We start from the raw sequence: 15,000 nt of genomic DNA, 5'->3' as shown, positions 1-15,000 counted from the left end.
TCATGAGAATATTTATGAATGGGCGGTTAATAAAGAGAATTTACATGGATTCAGCACAATAAAAATAAAAGCGAGAAAATTAATTCCATGAGGGATGCTTCTCCCGATAATAAATTCCTTGCTTTTAATTAGGAATTTACAATATGAATGTAGAATAAACAAATTATGCTAAAGATTTACTTCTTAATGACCATTACCTCTATAGCATTTGGAATAGAAATTGTCTTTATACCAGATGAGTCTGTTCTTGCGGACTGAAAGTATATAAAATCTTAATATCACATTTTATCTATAAGCAAATAATTATTTTTTTTATAAGAAATGAATGCAAAGAATAACATAGTATTACTTATTTAAACGATAGAATGTTGTTCTTTGGTTGTTAGTACAAAAATTAATGTAGCAGCCATTGCAGAAAAGTACATTACACGCATAAGCCACTTATGTAAATATTTTTCTGCGATTGCTGTGACATTTATTTCCATACTAACAACCAAAGAAAAACATTTCATTGTTTAAATTTATATCTGTATAAAAAATCATTTAAAGTAGGATTAAAAAGATTTATTATTATATTATTGATGTGAATTTCAAAGTATGTTTCATTGATGGAACAGTCACTGATCAAGAACTCAGTACAGGTGATATGCCTATAGTTTGTTCATGAACTAATAAACGGCAATGATATTCTTAAGAAATAAAGGAGAAAATAAAATATTCAGTGGATGTAAATATTTTGATTTCTTTAAAACAATCTTAGTGCACCTGCCATAAACCTGGCAGTGAAGATGCCACCTCTGTTGCAGACGAAAGGAACAGTGGTCACTCACACCATTGAGAGGAGAGGATTTTTTTTTACCTTAATACCAAGTTCTTATCAATGAAATAAATATGCGTTGTAATTATTCTTGTAAATGATCTGAAGCATTTGATCTCATTAACAGATAAACATAATCACATCAAAGGAGACATCTTGTTCCATCTGATCATTAAAGAAACTATTCTCAAGAGATAATCCACTTCTTCTGAAGAACTGATGCATACATAATACTATAAATAACTTTTTATTTACAAAAACTTAATTTTCACTTCCTCAACTTTTTTACTAATTGGTAAAGTACCCTACTCTGGCTAGATTGAGTAATTCCTCTGATTGTTAAGGTGCCTTACCCTGGCTAGATTGGGTAACTCCTCTGACTGTTAAGGTGCCTTACCCTGGCTACATTGAGTAACTCCTCTGACTTTTAAGGTGCCCTACCCTGGCTAGATTGAGTAACTCCTCTGACTTTTAAGGTGTCTTACCCTGGCTTGATTGAGTAATTCCTCTGACTTTAAGGTGCTCTACCCTGGCTAGATTGAGTAACTCCTCTGACTTTTAAGGTGCCTTACCCTGGCTAGACTGAGTAATTCCTCACTCTGCTCATCCCTCAGGACCCCCTCTGCTGTAAACCTCTCCCCCTTCAGTTCCTTGGGGGTCTGGATCACTTTTATACCAAGTCTCTCAAAAACTCCCAAGTAGTGACCCCCTTCTCTGTCCTCCTACAGGAAGTTAGAATTATTTATTCTAAAGTAAATATATTTCAGATAAATATTCAAAAATTTTTATATCAATTGTAAAGATTGAAATTAATGGACAAAGTACAGAGTCTTACACATGTCTAATAGGATGACAATGGCAGGCACACTTACTCCATCAGAATCATCAACAAAATCATCTGTTATATCATCAAACTCCAGGTACTGTAACAAGGATTCCAGTTTATTCCTCATCTCAATGTAGTCCACTGCTTCCTACAAAATAAATAACTCTCAACTTCAGAACATTTCTTGCTTAACATACACTAATTCAAACAGTCTCATTTTGAAAACTAATGAATCAATTGTACACCATCTTTTCTGGGAATGAAGTGATTAATTCTAAACTGTACATACAGATTCCTAACAACTAAAATATGACTACTTATAGATATTAAGTACTCTTCTTGCTACCTTTCTGGCGCTGAGGTGGGAGTCATGGTAACCTAGCCTGGTGATGAAGTAGAGTCGGTTACGTAACATGTCAGGGTGGGAGGAGTTAAATAACAGAAATGCTCCAATTGCCTCGGCTGCTCGGTCAAAATCACCCGCTACAAATATGAACAAAAGAAATCAAGAATTACAAAGCTCAACTCATCATATGTTGTCTTCATGTAAGGCTAATTCCCTCATTAAACTTATAATCTAGTAGTGTAGTACATTCCAAGATGCAACAGTATGCAATTTTGATTTGATAGGGGTCACATTTACTTGGACTTATCCAAAAACTTCAAACTAGAAGAAATCAAAATATGCTAAACAATAAAAGCAAGCATACTTTGTCAAAAGAAAAGAACATTAAAAGTTGGTCTACTGACTCAGAAGAAGACATACTATAAATTACTTTGATGCTGGGTGAACTATGAAAGAAGTAAACACACATGGCATAATATGATAATAGGCATATTGTGACATACTTTGATCGTAGGCATATTGTGACATACTTTGACAGAATTTAACACACAATGACATACTTTGATAGTAGGCATACTGAAGATAATGGTAATGTTCCTCTAGAAAACCTTCTTCATGATCAGCAAAAACTCGACTCAACTTGTACTCACAATCCACCTGACATCTCAGTATAGGAATGTATATTTCTGTAAGTAAACAATATCTCAGTATAGGAATGTATAGTTCTGTAAGTAAACAATATCTCAGTATAGGAATGTATAGTTCTGTCAGTAAACAATATTTCAGTATAGGAATGTATAGTTCTGTCAGTAAACAATATCTCAGTATAGGAATATATAGTTCTGTCAATAAACAAAATCTCAGTATAGGAATGTATAGTTCTGTCAGTAAACAATATCTCAGTATAGGAATATATAGTTCTGTCAATAAACAATATCTCAGTATAGGAATGTATAGTTCTGTCAGTAAACAATATCTCAGTATAGGAATGTATAGTTCTATCAGTAAGCAATATCTCAGTATAGAAATGTATAGTTCTGTCAGTAAACAATATCTTAGTATAGGAATGTATAGTTCTGTAGGTAAACAATATCTCAGTATAGGAATGTATAGTTCTGTCAGTAAACAATATCTCAGTATAGGAATGTATAGTTCTGTCAGTAAACAATATCTCAGTATAGGAATGTATAGTTCTGTCAGTAAACAATATCTCAGTATAGGAATGTATAGTTCTGTCAGTAAACAATATCTCAGTATAGGAATGTATATTTCTGTCAATAAACAATATCTCAGTATAGGAATATATAGTTCTGTCAGTAAACAATATCTCAGTATAGGAATGTATAGTTCTGTCAGTAAACAATATCTCAGTATAGAAATGTATAGTTCTGTCAGTAAACAATATCTCAGTATAGGAATGTATAGTTCTGTCAGTAAACAATATCTCAGTATAGGAATGTATAGTTCTGTCAGTAAACAATATCTCAGTATAGGAATGTATATTTCTGTCAATAAACAATATCTCAGTATAGGAATATATAGTTCTGTCAGTAAACAATATCTCAGTATAGGAATGTATAGTTCTGTCAGTAAACAATATCTCAGTATAGGAATGTATAGTTCTGTCAGTAAACAATATCTCAGTATAGGAATGTATAGTTCTATCAGTAAGCAATATCTCAGTATAGAAATGTATAGTTCTGTCAGTAAACAATATCTTAGTATAGGAATGTATAGTTCTGTAGGTAAACAATATCTCAGTATAGGAATGTATAGTTCTGTCAGTAAACAATATCTCAGTATAGGAATGTATAGTTCTGTCAGTAAACAATATCTCAGTATAGGAATGTATAGTTCTGTCAGTAAACAATATCTCAGTATAGGAATGTATAGTTCTGTCAGTAAACAATATCTCAGTATAGGAATGTATATTTCTGTCAATAAACAATATCTCAGTATAGGAATATATAGTTCTGTCAGTAAACAATATCTCAGTATAGGAATGTATACTTCTGTCAGTTAACAATATCTCAGTATAGGAATAACAATATCTCAGTATAGGAATGTATAGTTCTGTCAGTAAACAATATCTCAGTATAAGAATGTATAGTTCTGTCAATAAACAATATCTCAGTATAAGAATGTATAGTTCTGTAAGTAAACAATATCTCAGTATAGGAATGTATAGTTCAATATCTCAGTATAGGAATATATAGTTCTGTAAGTAAACAATATCTCAGTATAGGAATGTATAGTTCTGTCAGTAAACAATATCTCAGTATAGGAATGTATAGTTCTGTCAGTAAACAATATCTCAGTATAGGAATGTATAGTTCTGTAGGTAAACAATATCTCAGTATAGGAATGTATAGTTCTGTCAGTAAACAATATCTCAGTATAGGAATGTATAGTTCTGTCAGTAAACAATATCTCAGTATAGGAATGTATAGTTCTGTCAGTAAACAATATCTCAGTATAGGAATGTATAGTTCTGTCAGTAAACAATATCTCAGTATAGGAATGTATAGTTCTGTCAATAAACAATATCTCAGTATAGGAATATACAGTTCTGTCAGTAAACAATATCTCAGTATAGGAATGTATAGTTCTGTCAGTAAACAATATCTCAGTATAGGAATATATAGTTCTGTCAGTAAACAATATCTCAGTATAGGAATGTATAGTTCTGTCAGTAAACAATATCTCAGTATAGGAATGTATAGTTCTGTCAGTAAATAATAGCTCAGTATAGGAATGTATAGTTCTGTCAGTAAACAATATCTCAGTATAGGAATAACAATATCTCAGTATAGGAATGTATAGTTCTGTCAGTAAACAATATCTCAGTATAGGAATGTATAGTTCTGTCAATAAACAATATCTCAGTATAGGAATATACAGTTCTGTCAGTAAACAATATCTCAGTATAGGAATGTATAGTTCTGTCAGTAAACAATATCTCAGTATAGGAATATATAGTTCTGTCAGTAAACAATATCTCAGTATAGGAATGTATAGTTCTGTCAGTAAACAATATCTCAGTATAGGAATGTATAGTTCTGTCAGTAAATAATAGCTCAGTATAGGAATGTATAGTTCTGTCAGTAAACAATATCTCAGTATAGGAATAACAATATCTCAGTATAGGAATGTATAGTTCTGTCAGTTAACAATATCTCAGTATAGGAATAACAATATCTCAGTATAGGAATGTATAGTTCTGTCAATAAAAAGAGATTTTTGGGTGCAATATCTCAGTATAAGAATGTATAGTTCTGTAAGTAAACAATATCTCAGTATAGAAATGTATAGTTCTGTCAGTAAACAATATCTCAGTATAGGAATGTATATTTCTGTCAATAAACAATATTTCAGTATAGGAATGTATAGTTCTGTCAGTAAACAATATCTCAGTATAGGAATGTATAGTTCTGTCAGTAAACAATATCTCAGTATAGGAATGTATAGTTCTGTCAGTAAACAATATCTCAGTATAGGAATGTATAGTTCTGTCAGTAAACAATATCTCAGTATAGGAATGTATAGTTCTGTCAGTAAACAATATCTCAGTATAGGAATATATAGTTCTGTCAATAAACAATATCTCAGTATAGGAATGTATAGTTCTGTCAGTTAACAATATCTCAGTATAGGAATGTATAGTTCTGTCAGTAAACAATATCTCAGTATAGGAATGTATAGTTCTGTCAGTAAACAATATCTCAGTATAGGAATGTATAGTTCTGTCAGTAAACAATATCTCAGTATAGGAATGTATAGTTCTGTCAGTTAACAATATCTCAGTATAGGAATGTATAGTTCTGTCAGTAAACAATATCTCAGTATAGGAATATATAGTTCTGTCAGTAAACAATATCTCAGTATAGGAATGTATAGTTCTGTCAGTAAACAATATCTCAGTATAGAAATGTATAGTTCTGTCAGTAAACAATATCTCAGTATAGGAATGTATAGTTCTGTCAGTAAACAATATCTCAGTATAGGAATATATAGTTCTGTAAGTAAACAATATCTCAGTATAGGAATGTATAGTTCTGTCAGTAAACAATATCTCAGTATAGGAATATATAGTTCTGTCAGTAAACAATATCTCAGTATAGAAATGTATAGTTCTGTCAGTAAACAATATCTCAGTATAGGAATATATAGTTCTGTAGGTAAACAATATCTCAGTATAGGAATGTATAGTTCTGTCAGTAAACAATATCTCAGTATAGGAATATATAGTTCTGTCAGTAAACAATATCTCAGTATAGGAATGTATAGTTCTGTCAGTAAACAATATCTCAGTATAGGAATGTATAGTTCTGTCAGTAAATAATATCTCAGTATAGGAATGTATAGTTCTGTCAGTAAACAATATCTCAGTATAGGAATGTATAGTTCTGTCAGTAAACAATATCTCAGTATAGGAATATATAGTTCTGTCAATAAACAATATCTCAGTATAGGAATGTATAGTTCTGTAGGTAAACAATATCTCAGTATAGGAATGTATAGTTCTGTCAGTAAACAATATCTCAGTGTAGGAATATATAGTTCTGTCAGTAAACAATATCTCAGTATAGGAATATATAGTTCTGTCAGTAAACAATATCTCAGTATAGGAATGTATAGTTCTGTAGGTAAACAATATCTCAGTATAGGAATGTATAGTTCTGTCAGTAAACAATATCTCAGTATAGGAATGTATAGTTCTGTCAGTAAACAATATTTCAGTATAGGAATGTATAGTTCTGTCAGTAAACAATATCTCAGTATAGGAATGTATAGTTCTGTCAGTAAACAATATCTCAGTATAGGAATTAATGTATAGTTCTGTCAATTTACAATATCTCAGTATAGGAATAACAATATCTCAGTATAGGAATGTATAGTTCTGTCAATAAACAATATCTCAGTATAGGAATGTATATTTCTGTCAATAAAGAATATCTCAGTATAGGAATGTATATTTCTGTCAATAAAGAATATCTCAGTATAGGAATGTATAGTTCTGTCAATTAACAATATCTCAGTATAGGAATAACAATATCTCAGTATAGGAATGTATAGTTCTGTAGGTAAACAATATCTCAGTATAAGAATGTATAGTTCTGTCAGTAAACAATATCTCAGTATAGGAATTAATGTATAGTTCTGTCAGTAAACAATATCTCAGTATAGGAATGTATAGTTCTGTCAGTAAACAATATCTCAGTATAGGAATTAATGTATAGTTCTGTCAGTAAACAATATCTCAGTATAGGAATGTATAGTTCTGTCAATAAAGAATATCTCAGTATAGGAATGTATAGTTCTGTCAGTTAACAATATCTCAGTATAGGAATGTATAGTTCTGTCAGTAAACAATATCTCAGTATAGGAATGTATAGTTCTGTCAATTAACAATATCTCAGTATAGGAATGTATAGTTCTGTCAGTAAACAATATCTCAGTATAGGAATTAATGTATAGTTCTGTCAATTTACAATATCTCAGTATAGGAATAACAATATCTCAGTATAGGAATGTATAGTTCTGTCAATAAACAATATCTCAGTATAGGAATGTATATTTCTGTCAATAAACAATATCTCAGTATAGGAATGTATATTTCTGTCAATAAACAATATCTCAGTATAGGAATGTATATTTCTGTCAATAAACAATATCTCAGTATAGGAATGTATATTTCTGTCAATAAACAATATCTCAGTATAGGAATGTATAGTTCTGTCAGTAAACAATATCTCAGTATAGGAATGTATAGTTCTGTCAGTAAACAATATTTCAGTATAGGAATGTATAGTTCTGTCAGTAAACAATATCTCAGTATAGGAATGTATAGTTCTGTCAGTAAACAATATCTCAGTATAGGAATTAATGTATAGTTCTGTCAATTTACAATATCTCAGTATAGGAATAACAATATCTCAGTATAGGAATGTATAGTTCTGTCAATAAACAATATCTCAGTATAGGAATGTATATTTCTGTCAATAAAGAATATCTCAGTATAGGAATGTATATTTCTGTCAATAAAGAATATCTCAGTATAGGAATGTATAGTTCTGTCAATTAACAATATCTCAGTATAGGAATAACAATATCTCAGTATAGGAATGTATAGTTCTGTAGGTAAACAATATCTCAGTATAGAAATGTATAGTTCTGTCAGTTAACAATATCTCAGTATAGGAATGTATAGTTCTGTCAGTAAACAATATCTCAGTATAGGAATTAATGTATAGTTCTGTCAGTAAACAATATCTCAGTATAGGAATGTATAGTTCTGTCAGTAAACAATATCTCAGTATAGGAATTAATGTATAGTTCTGTCAGTAAACAATATCTCAGTATAGGAATGTATAGTTCTGTCAATAAAGAATATCTCAGTATAGGAATGTATAGTTCTGTCAGTAAACAATATCTCAGTATAGGAATGTATAGTTCTGTCAATTAACAATATCTCAGTATAGGAATGTATAGTTCTGTCAGTAAACAATATCTCAGTATAGGAATTAATGTATAGTTCTGTCAATTTACAATATCTCAGTATAGGAATAACAATATCTCAGTATAGGAATGTATAGTTCTGTCAATAAACAATATCTCAGTATAGGAATGTATATTTCTGTCAATAAAGAATATCTCAGTATAGGAATGTATATTTCTGTCAATAAAGAATATCTCAGTATAGGAATGTATAGTTCTGTCAATTAACAATATCTCAGTATAGGAATAACAATATCTCAGTATAGGAATGTATAGTTCTGTAGGTAAACAATATCTCAGTATAGAAATGTATAGTTCTGTCAGTTAACAATATCTCAGTATAGGAATGTATAGTTCTGTCAGTAAACAATATCTCAGTATAGGAATTAATGTATAGTTCTGTCAGTAAACAATATCTCAGTATAGGAATGTATAGTTCTGTCAGTAAACAATATCTCAGTATAGGAATTAATGTATAGTTCTGTCAGTAAACAATATCTCAGTATAGGAATGTATAGTTCTGTCAATAAAGAATATCTCAGTATAGGAATGTATAGTTCTGTCAGTAAACAATATCTCAGTATAGGAATGTATAGTTCTGTCAATTAACAATATCTCAGTATAGGAATGTATAGTTCTGTCAGTAAACAATATCTCAGTATAGGAATTAATGTATAGTTCTGTCAATTTACAATATCTCAGTATAGGAATAACAATATCTCAGTATAGGAATGTATATTTCTGTCAATAAACAATATCTCAGTATAGGAATGTATATTTCTGTCAATAAACAATATCTCAGTATAGGAATGTATATTTCTGTCAATAAACAATATCTCAGTATAGGAATGTATAGTTCTGTCAGTAAACAATATCTCAGTATAGGAATATATAGTTCTGTCAGTAAACAATATCTCAGTATAGGAATGTATAGTTCTGTCAGTAAACAATATCTCAGTATAGGAATGTATAGTTCTGTCAGTAAATAATATCTCAGTATAGGAATGTATAGTTCTGTCAGTAAACAATATCTCAGTATAGGAATAACAATATCTCAGTATAGGAATGTATAGTTCTGTCAGTAAACAATATCTCAGTATACGAATGTATAGTTCTGTCAGTAAACAATATCTCAGTATAGGAATGTATAGTTCTGTCAATAAAGAATATCTCAGTATAGGAATGTAGAGTTCTGTCAATAAAGAATATCTCAGTATAGGAATGTATAGTTCTGTCAGTAAACAATATCTCAGTATGAGAATATAATGAACAATACTAGTATTTCACCATGTAAATGTAAAATGTAACTGTCAAATAGTATTTCTGATTAGAAAGATTAAGTTTGGCTAAAAAATAGTTGTGTCATTAATCATCATAATCCATGCTGTATAGGTGTTTTTTATAATTTCAAAGATGAATCAACTGAAGTTTTAAGTCAGATATTTATCTTTGCATTTTTTCTTCCATTGCTCTATAAATGTGCTTAATTTAATTGACTGTTACTTAAATCAGGAAAAATCCAGTTTGATCTGCAACCTGATTATTGATGTGCATCTTATAAAATTTGTGGACATCAACAGTTTTCTTTCATATGAAATTTCTTCCCAAAAAGCATTTTCAATAACAAGGTTAGGTATTAAAATCCCAGATTACCTGCCAAATATTGGAAGAAGTTGGTGAGATGGGATTCCATGGGAATGACTAATTTGTCCTCGCACTGGAGGCGACATCTTTGTTCTTCTTCATAGAATTCCTTCAAAGCTCTCTCAAAATGTTCAATGACTCCAGTCCAATTGCTTTCATCATACGCAATGTCCCCCAGTATGTGAGATGCCTTTTAATGTAAAATATGGTATTATAACATTAGTCATGATGGTATGTAAAATTTGATCAGGAGGAAACTGAAACCAAATATTTTTTCTTCATGATTGCTAAGAAAATTTAGGAGATATTCTAATTAAAGCATTTTAAACATTTCTTCTGGACAAAAATTATGATTATGTCTGTTTCTCTTCAAGAGTCATGAGTCAATTAGTTGACTGAGGAACAATGAACAATACCATGTACTTATAACATGTCAAGTGCAGTACCTATGTAGTAAATATTTTAAGGAATGTTGTTATTCATTAGTTTGTCAATGCTAAACATACATGGCATACTTTACAAAACACAGGGATTTTTGGGTGCATACTAACTAAAACTTTACACTGCTAAGATATTTATGTCAAGAAAAGGTTAAAAGAAAAAGATTATATTTCAAAACTTGTTTAATTTTATTCAAAAGCTTTTCAATGTGTACATAAATTTATCCTAAGGCTTTCAAAAATGCAGCATCGGAACTTGTAACCTTTTGCTCTACTGAAGACAATTGAAGAGACCTAACTTTTACCTGATACGGTTTTCTGTCAAGGTCAGTAATTTCCTCGTCCTTGACCCCGAATCTTTCTCTGTACAGCTGGACATTATGTTGGGCGTTAATGTCATGTGGATGTTTCAGGTAGTAAGTAAAGGCTGCTGAGGCAGCTTTAGGGTAATTCTTCAGCTGGAAATCAAATAATGACTCAGTCAATAATCTCTGTAAAAAACAGACATTAAGCACATCCTCCATTGAACATCTGGAAATCAGATTCATACTTAATTTCCCAGATTTTGTAACTAAAAAAACCCTTCAATTACATTAAACTATCAAACTGGAGATACTTTAACATGTTTAAATATTTATTTCTTAATTTTAGAAGAACCGATGCAATTTTCATCCTTACAGGATACAAAACAATTAATGTATATGATAGTTCACAGTAAAAGCAGTATAATAAAATACATGTATCTTAAATATAAAATAATGATATGAATGTTGCTTTGTTTTGAACAAGTATAAAATAGGGAATAAAAATATTAATGCATGGACTACTGATTGTATAAGTTGCTAATCAGATTACAGATTATACTCTAGCTATAATGAGTCTGACAGCACTATAATCCATCTGCCAGCCCCCCTGCCATAAAACCTCCTGCAGTCAACATCAAAAGATCAAGATAAGGGTTCATGGTTAATCTATTTCCAGAGATGTAAACAAAACTCACACTGCACACATGTGAGGTGATAATTTCTGCATGTGAATGAATTTTCAGAAAATCAAAAACATCTTTTTTTTTAAAATAAAATACAGCTGTAAAAACCCTTCCTTTTTATACTTATTTTCACTTTCTTATCATGCTTATTGCTGATTTAACTTTACATTTTAATAAAATCCCATTAAACGCCTCCCTTTCATAAAAGCAATGAAAGTCTACACATTTTCAATACTACACAACTGGAGTTATTTCCCTTTATGTCGCATTTTCAGCATCTCTCACCTCATATTGACAGAACTGCATAAACTGGTAATGTCTCCCGTCTTCAAAGTCTTTGTCTATCCTGACACTGTTTGAATCAGGAAAATGTTCTGGTCTTTCTCCAAAATTTGTTTTATAGCATCTTTTTAAGCATTTGGATTGATGAATAAAACTTTGAAAAATATTAATTTCTAAAATATCTAAGACTTTTCTAGAATTCGCAAGTTTTTCTGCCAGGCTGTTGTTTTTCCTCCTACATTCAACACGACAGTTAATGGCATTCTTATGGTAGAAATGGTAATCCTCCAACGCTTTTTCGAAGAGAGTGTTTGCGACGGTGTAATTTTTCTCGCGATGATGCTGAACTCCAAGTTCATAAAGTTTGTAATAAGTCACTAAAGGATCCTCTTCCAGTGCTCCAATAGTTATAAAAAGTGAAAATGTAAATAAAAGGACGGAATGCATAGTTTTAAAAAAAAATCCAGTTACACGTAACTTGCACACTCACGAAACACGATAAGGTTACAGTCACATCAACGACTTTTGGGAAAGTCCCTCGCACGGGTACCGTAAATGATTGAACGAACCCGAACTGTAAGGAAACTGAGATGAAATAACACTAGCAATGAAAACTCAAATAGTAAAAAATGTTTAATTTATTAATATATTCAAAATATAATTTTGCTAAAAAAAAATTTTTTTTTGTTCCGAGAACCGCGATTTTATGGTCAGGATATAATTAGAGTGTGACTAAAATGGGTAGCGAAACCCGGGCCGGGCCGGGATTTTCGATAACGAAAACCGGGTTTTTGATTATCACGAAATAAATACTCATTCTTTCTTCATGAAATTTATGGACATAGTTAATTATTCTAGGATTGGCCTTCGCTGAAAGTTTTAGATCAAAATGTTGTGTTTTTTAATGATTATCACAGATTGTCCTTTTCCAAGTGACTAAAATGGGTAGCGAGCCCGGATTACTCATTTTGGCGATTTAAACTTAATTTCGGCAGCATATTTACAATTATTTCATTTGGATCTTTGAAATTGAACTTAAACTACCTAAAACATTTAACTGTTGAAGTGATAAATCACGATTATTGAAAATATACGCATTTTTTGAACACCCGGGATTGGTCGAAACCGGACACGTTCACCCGGGAAAAACCTTTTATTTCCGAAATACTTATCAGATAATGACATATAATTGAAATATAAATGACTCTTTTTTGATTTGCATATTTTTATTAATTTTTTCCAATTTATTTCTGAAAAAAATCTACATTCTTTCGCTGGCAATCCGGAATTATTAATTTGTCCCGGGCAAACGCGTCCGGTTTTGACCTGTCCCGGGTCTATGAAAAATGACAAAAACCCTAATAATTGACATTTAATTTCATAATTATTGAACAATTTAACTATTTGAAGTTAATAAACAACCATTAAATGCAAATATCACAAACACTTTCGATGCATTAAGCTTAAAATCGCCAAAATGAGTAAACCGGGCTCGCTACCCATTTTAGTCACCTGGAAAAGGACAATCGGCGATAATCATCGAAAAACAAAACATTTTGACTTAAAATTCTCAGCGAAGGCAAAACCTATACTTATAAACTATGTCTGTAAATTTCGTGAAGAAAGAATGAGTATTTATCTCGTAATTATCAAAAACCCGGCTCTCAGTTTTGAAATTCTCGGCCCGGCCCGGGTTTCGCTACCCATTTTAGTCACACTCATATAATTATTTTGATCGGGTTAGGTTTAGCGCTCTTCAGTCTTCGGAGATAAATAAAACTGCAAAATCATGGCTGACAATTCTCAACAGGAGAAAATCGAACAATTTACTAACCTTACCGGCGTTGATGCTGACAGAGCAAAGTTTTACCTTGAGTCATCTGGATGGAATATAGAGGTATCTATACAAATGATAAGAAATGTACAGAAAAATTTTGATCAGAACGTTTAGAAAATTGCTTTCTCATTGGAAATGCAGAAGATTTTTAGGGACATTATTTATTAAAAATGAATATTGGTATAGAACAGCTAAAAAGAAACAATTACCATGTAAAATATTGAGGACTTTGAGATAGGTTGATGTTTAATTACTCAGCAGTATTTATTGAAGACTAACTCTACATATTTTCAGCTAGCGGTTGCTAGTTTCTATGAGCATGGTGAGGATGATGATGATGTACAAGTCCTAGATGCACCACCCCCCGAGGAGGATGTATCTATAGTGGAACCACCCCCTCCCCAAAGAACAGGGGCCACAAAATCACGGTATGCATATGTGTCTGTTCCTGAATGGAATTTAACAAATTCAGGTATATCAAGAACAGGAGGCTGAGCATTGTCAAAATTGTCCTTATACATGTATTGTTATCCATGCAGTGCCAGGGCTCTTGGGTCAACACATTGCCATTGGACCCCTGGCATATTTCATTCAATATCTGTAGGCTGACCAAAGTGAGGTTCAGAAAATTACAAATCTTGATTGTTTTTCTTATTTCTCAATCAATCACATTTAGCCATTCCATGATAAACTTGTAACATGTGCATTTGAGGTCACTGGTGTCAACTGCATCATTTTTATTTACATTATCTAATTGTTTATAAAAGCTTTAATTTGAATGGTGCTTATCAATGAGAGAAGCAAGCCCACGAATATTGAATGAAGTATACCAGGGGTCCAATGGAAACATGTTGACTCAGTACCCCTGGCATTGCGAGGATGAATTCTGTCAGACATTTGGATTGACAGAAATTGAGATTTGTCAGTCTAAATACTGCTCTAATTATCCAAATACATAATTTTGATTGTTCAAATTAATCATTTATCTGGACTGATAAAAAATCTTTCTTTCGAATTATAATCTTGCTCACAGGACAGATGATTTTACACAGCCCAGTTACCGTATTACTTCTTGTTAGGGAGAGTGAGTGTTAAAAAACCTTCCCCAAAGAATGAAGACCAGACAAACAGTTGGAGATCTACGTCTTGTTGATGTCTATACTTTTATAGCATGTAGCCCCCAATCTTTCTCACCAATACAATAAAATTGTTAATTTTTTTTTTTAGGTTTGGCACTATCTCCGGTCTCACACAAAGTGACAGTGACAATTCTGATTCAGATGAAAAAGGACAAGCATTTTATGCGGGGGGCTCAGAACATA

General features: G+C 31.5%; 2 protein-coding genes across 4 annotated transcripts in view; one reads left to right on the top strand and one right to left on the bottom strand.

Annotated features, from left to right (window-relative positions):
• The window catches only part of LOC134274027 (prolyl 3-hydroxylase 1-like), a 25,376-nt gene extending 12,983 nt beyond the window's left edge, over nt 1–12,393 (bottom strand). For 2 of the 3 annotated variants that reach the window (XM_062756255.1, XM_062756256.1), the window contains exons 1-8: nt 11,845–12,392; nt 10,877–11,029; nt 10,141–10,321; nt 2,550–2,675; nt 1,990–2,126; nt 1,690–1,791; nt 1,390–1,539; nt 198–254 (exon numbers count right to left, since the gene is read on the bottom strand). In XM_062756255.1, the coding sequence (XP_062612239.1) occupies nt 198–254; nt 1,390–1,539; nt 1,690–1,791; nt 1,990–2,126; nt 2,550–2,675; nt 10,141–10,321; nt 10,877–11,029; nt 11,845–12,288 (1,350 nt within the window). In that variant the 5' untranslated portion in view covers nt 12,289–12,392. Of the gene's footprint in view, nt 1–197; nt 255–1,389; nt 1,540–1,689; nt 1,792–1,989; nt 2,127–2,549; nt 2,676–10,140; nt 10,322–10,876; nt 11,030–11,844 lie in introns of all 3 variants that reach the window. The other variant, XM_062756257.1, reaches the window with a different exon arrangement.
• A 1,184-nt stretch (nt 12,394–13,577) lies between these two features.
• LOC134274026 (NSFL1 cofactor p47-like) overlaps nt 13,578–15,000 on the top strand; it is a 9,481-nt gene continuing 8,058 nt past the window's right edge. The window contains exons 1-3 of the mRNA XM_062756254.1: nt 13,578–13,738; nt 13,973–14,106; nt 14,906–15,000. The exon at nt 14,906–15,000 is cut by the window's right edge and continues 1 nt beyond it. Coding sequence (XP_062612238.1) covers nt 13,631–13,738; nt 13,973–14,106; nt 14,906–15,000 — 337 coding nt within the window. The 5' untranslated portion in view covers nt 13,578–13,630. The remainder of the gene's footprint in view (nt 13,739–13,972; nt 14,107–14,905) is intronic.

The sequence above is a fragment of the Saccostrea cucullata genome, unplaced genomic scaffold (assembly GCF_032062105.1).
Source record: "Saccostrea cucullata isolate Sc308-1 unplaced genomic scaffold, CSIRO_AGI_Scuc_v1 ctg166, whole genome shotgun sequence".
Classification (NCBI taxonomy): domain Eukaryota; kingdom Metazoa; phylum Mollusca; class Bivalvia; order Ostreida; family Ostreidae; genus Saccostrea; species Saccostrea cuccullata.
The sequence above is the reverse complement of the archived record's forward strand: the minus strand, read 5'-3'. Positions and strand labels throughout refer to the sequence as shown.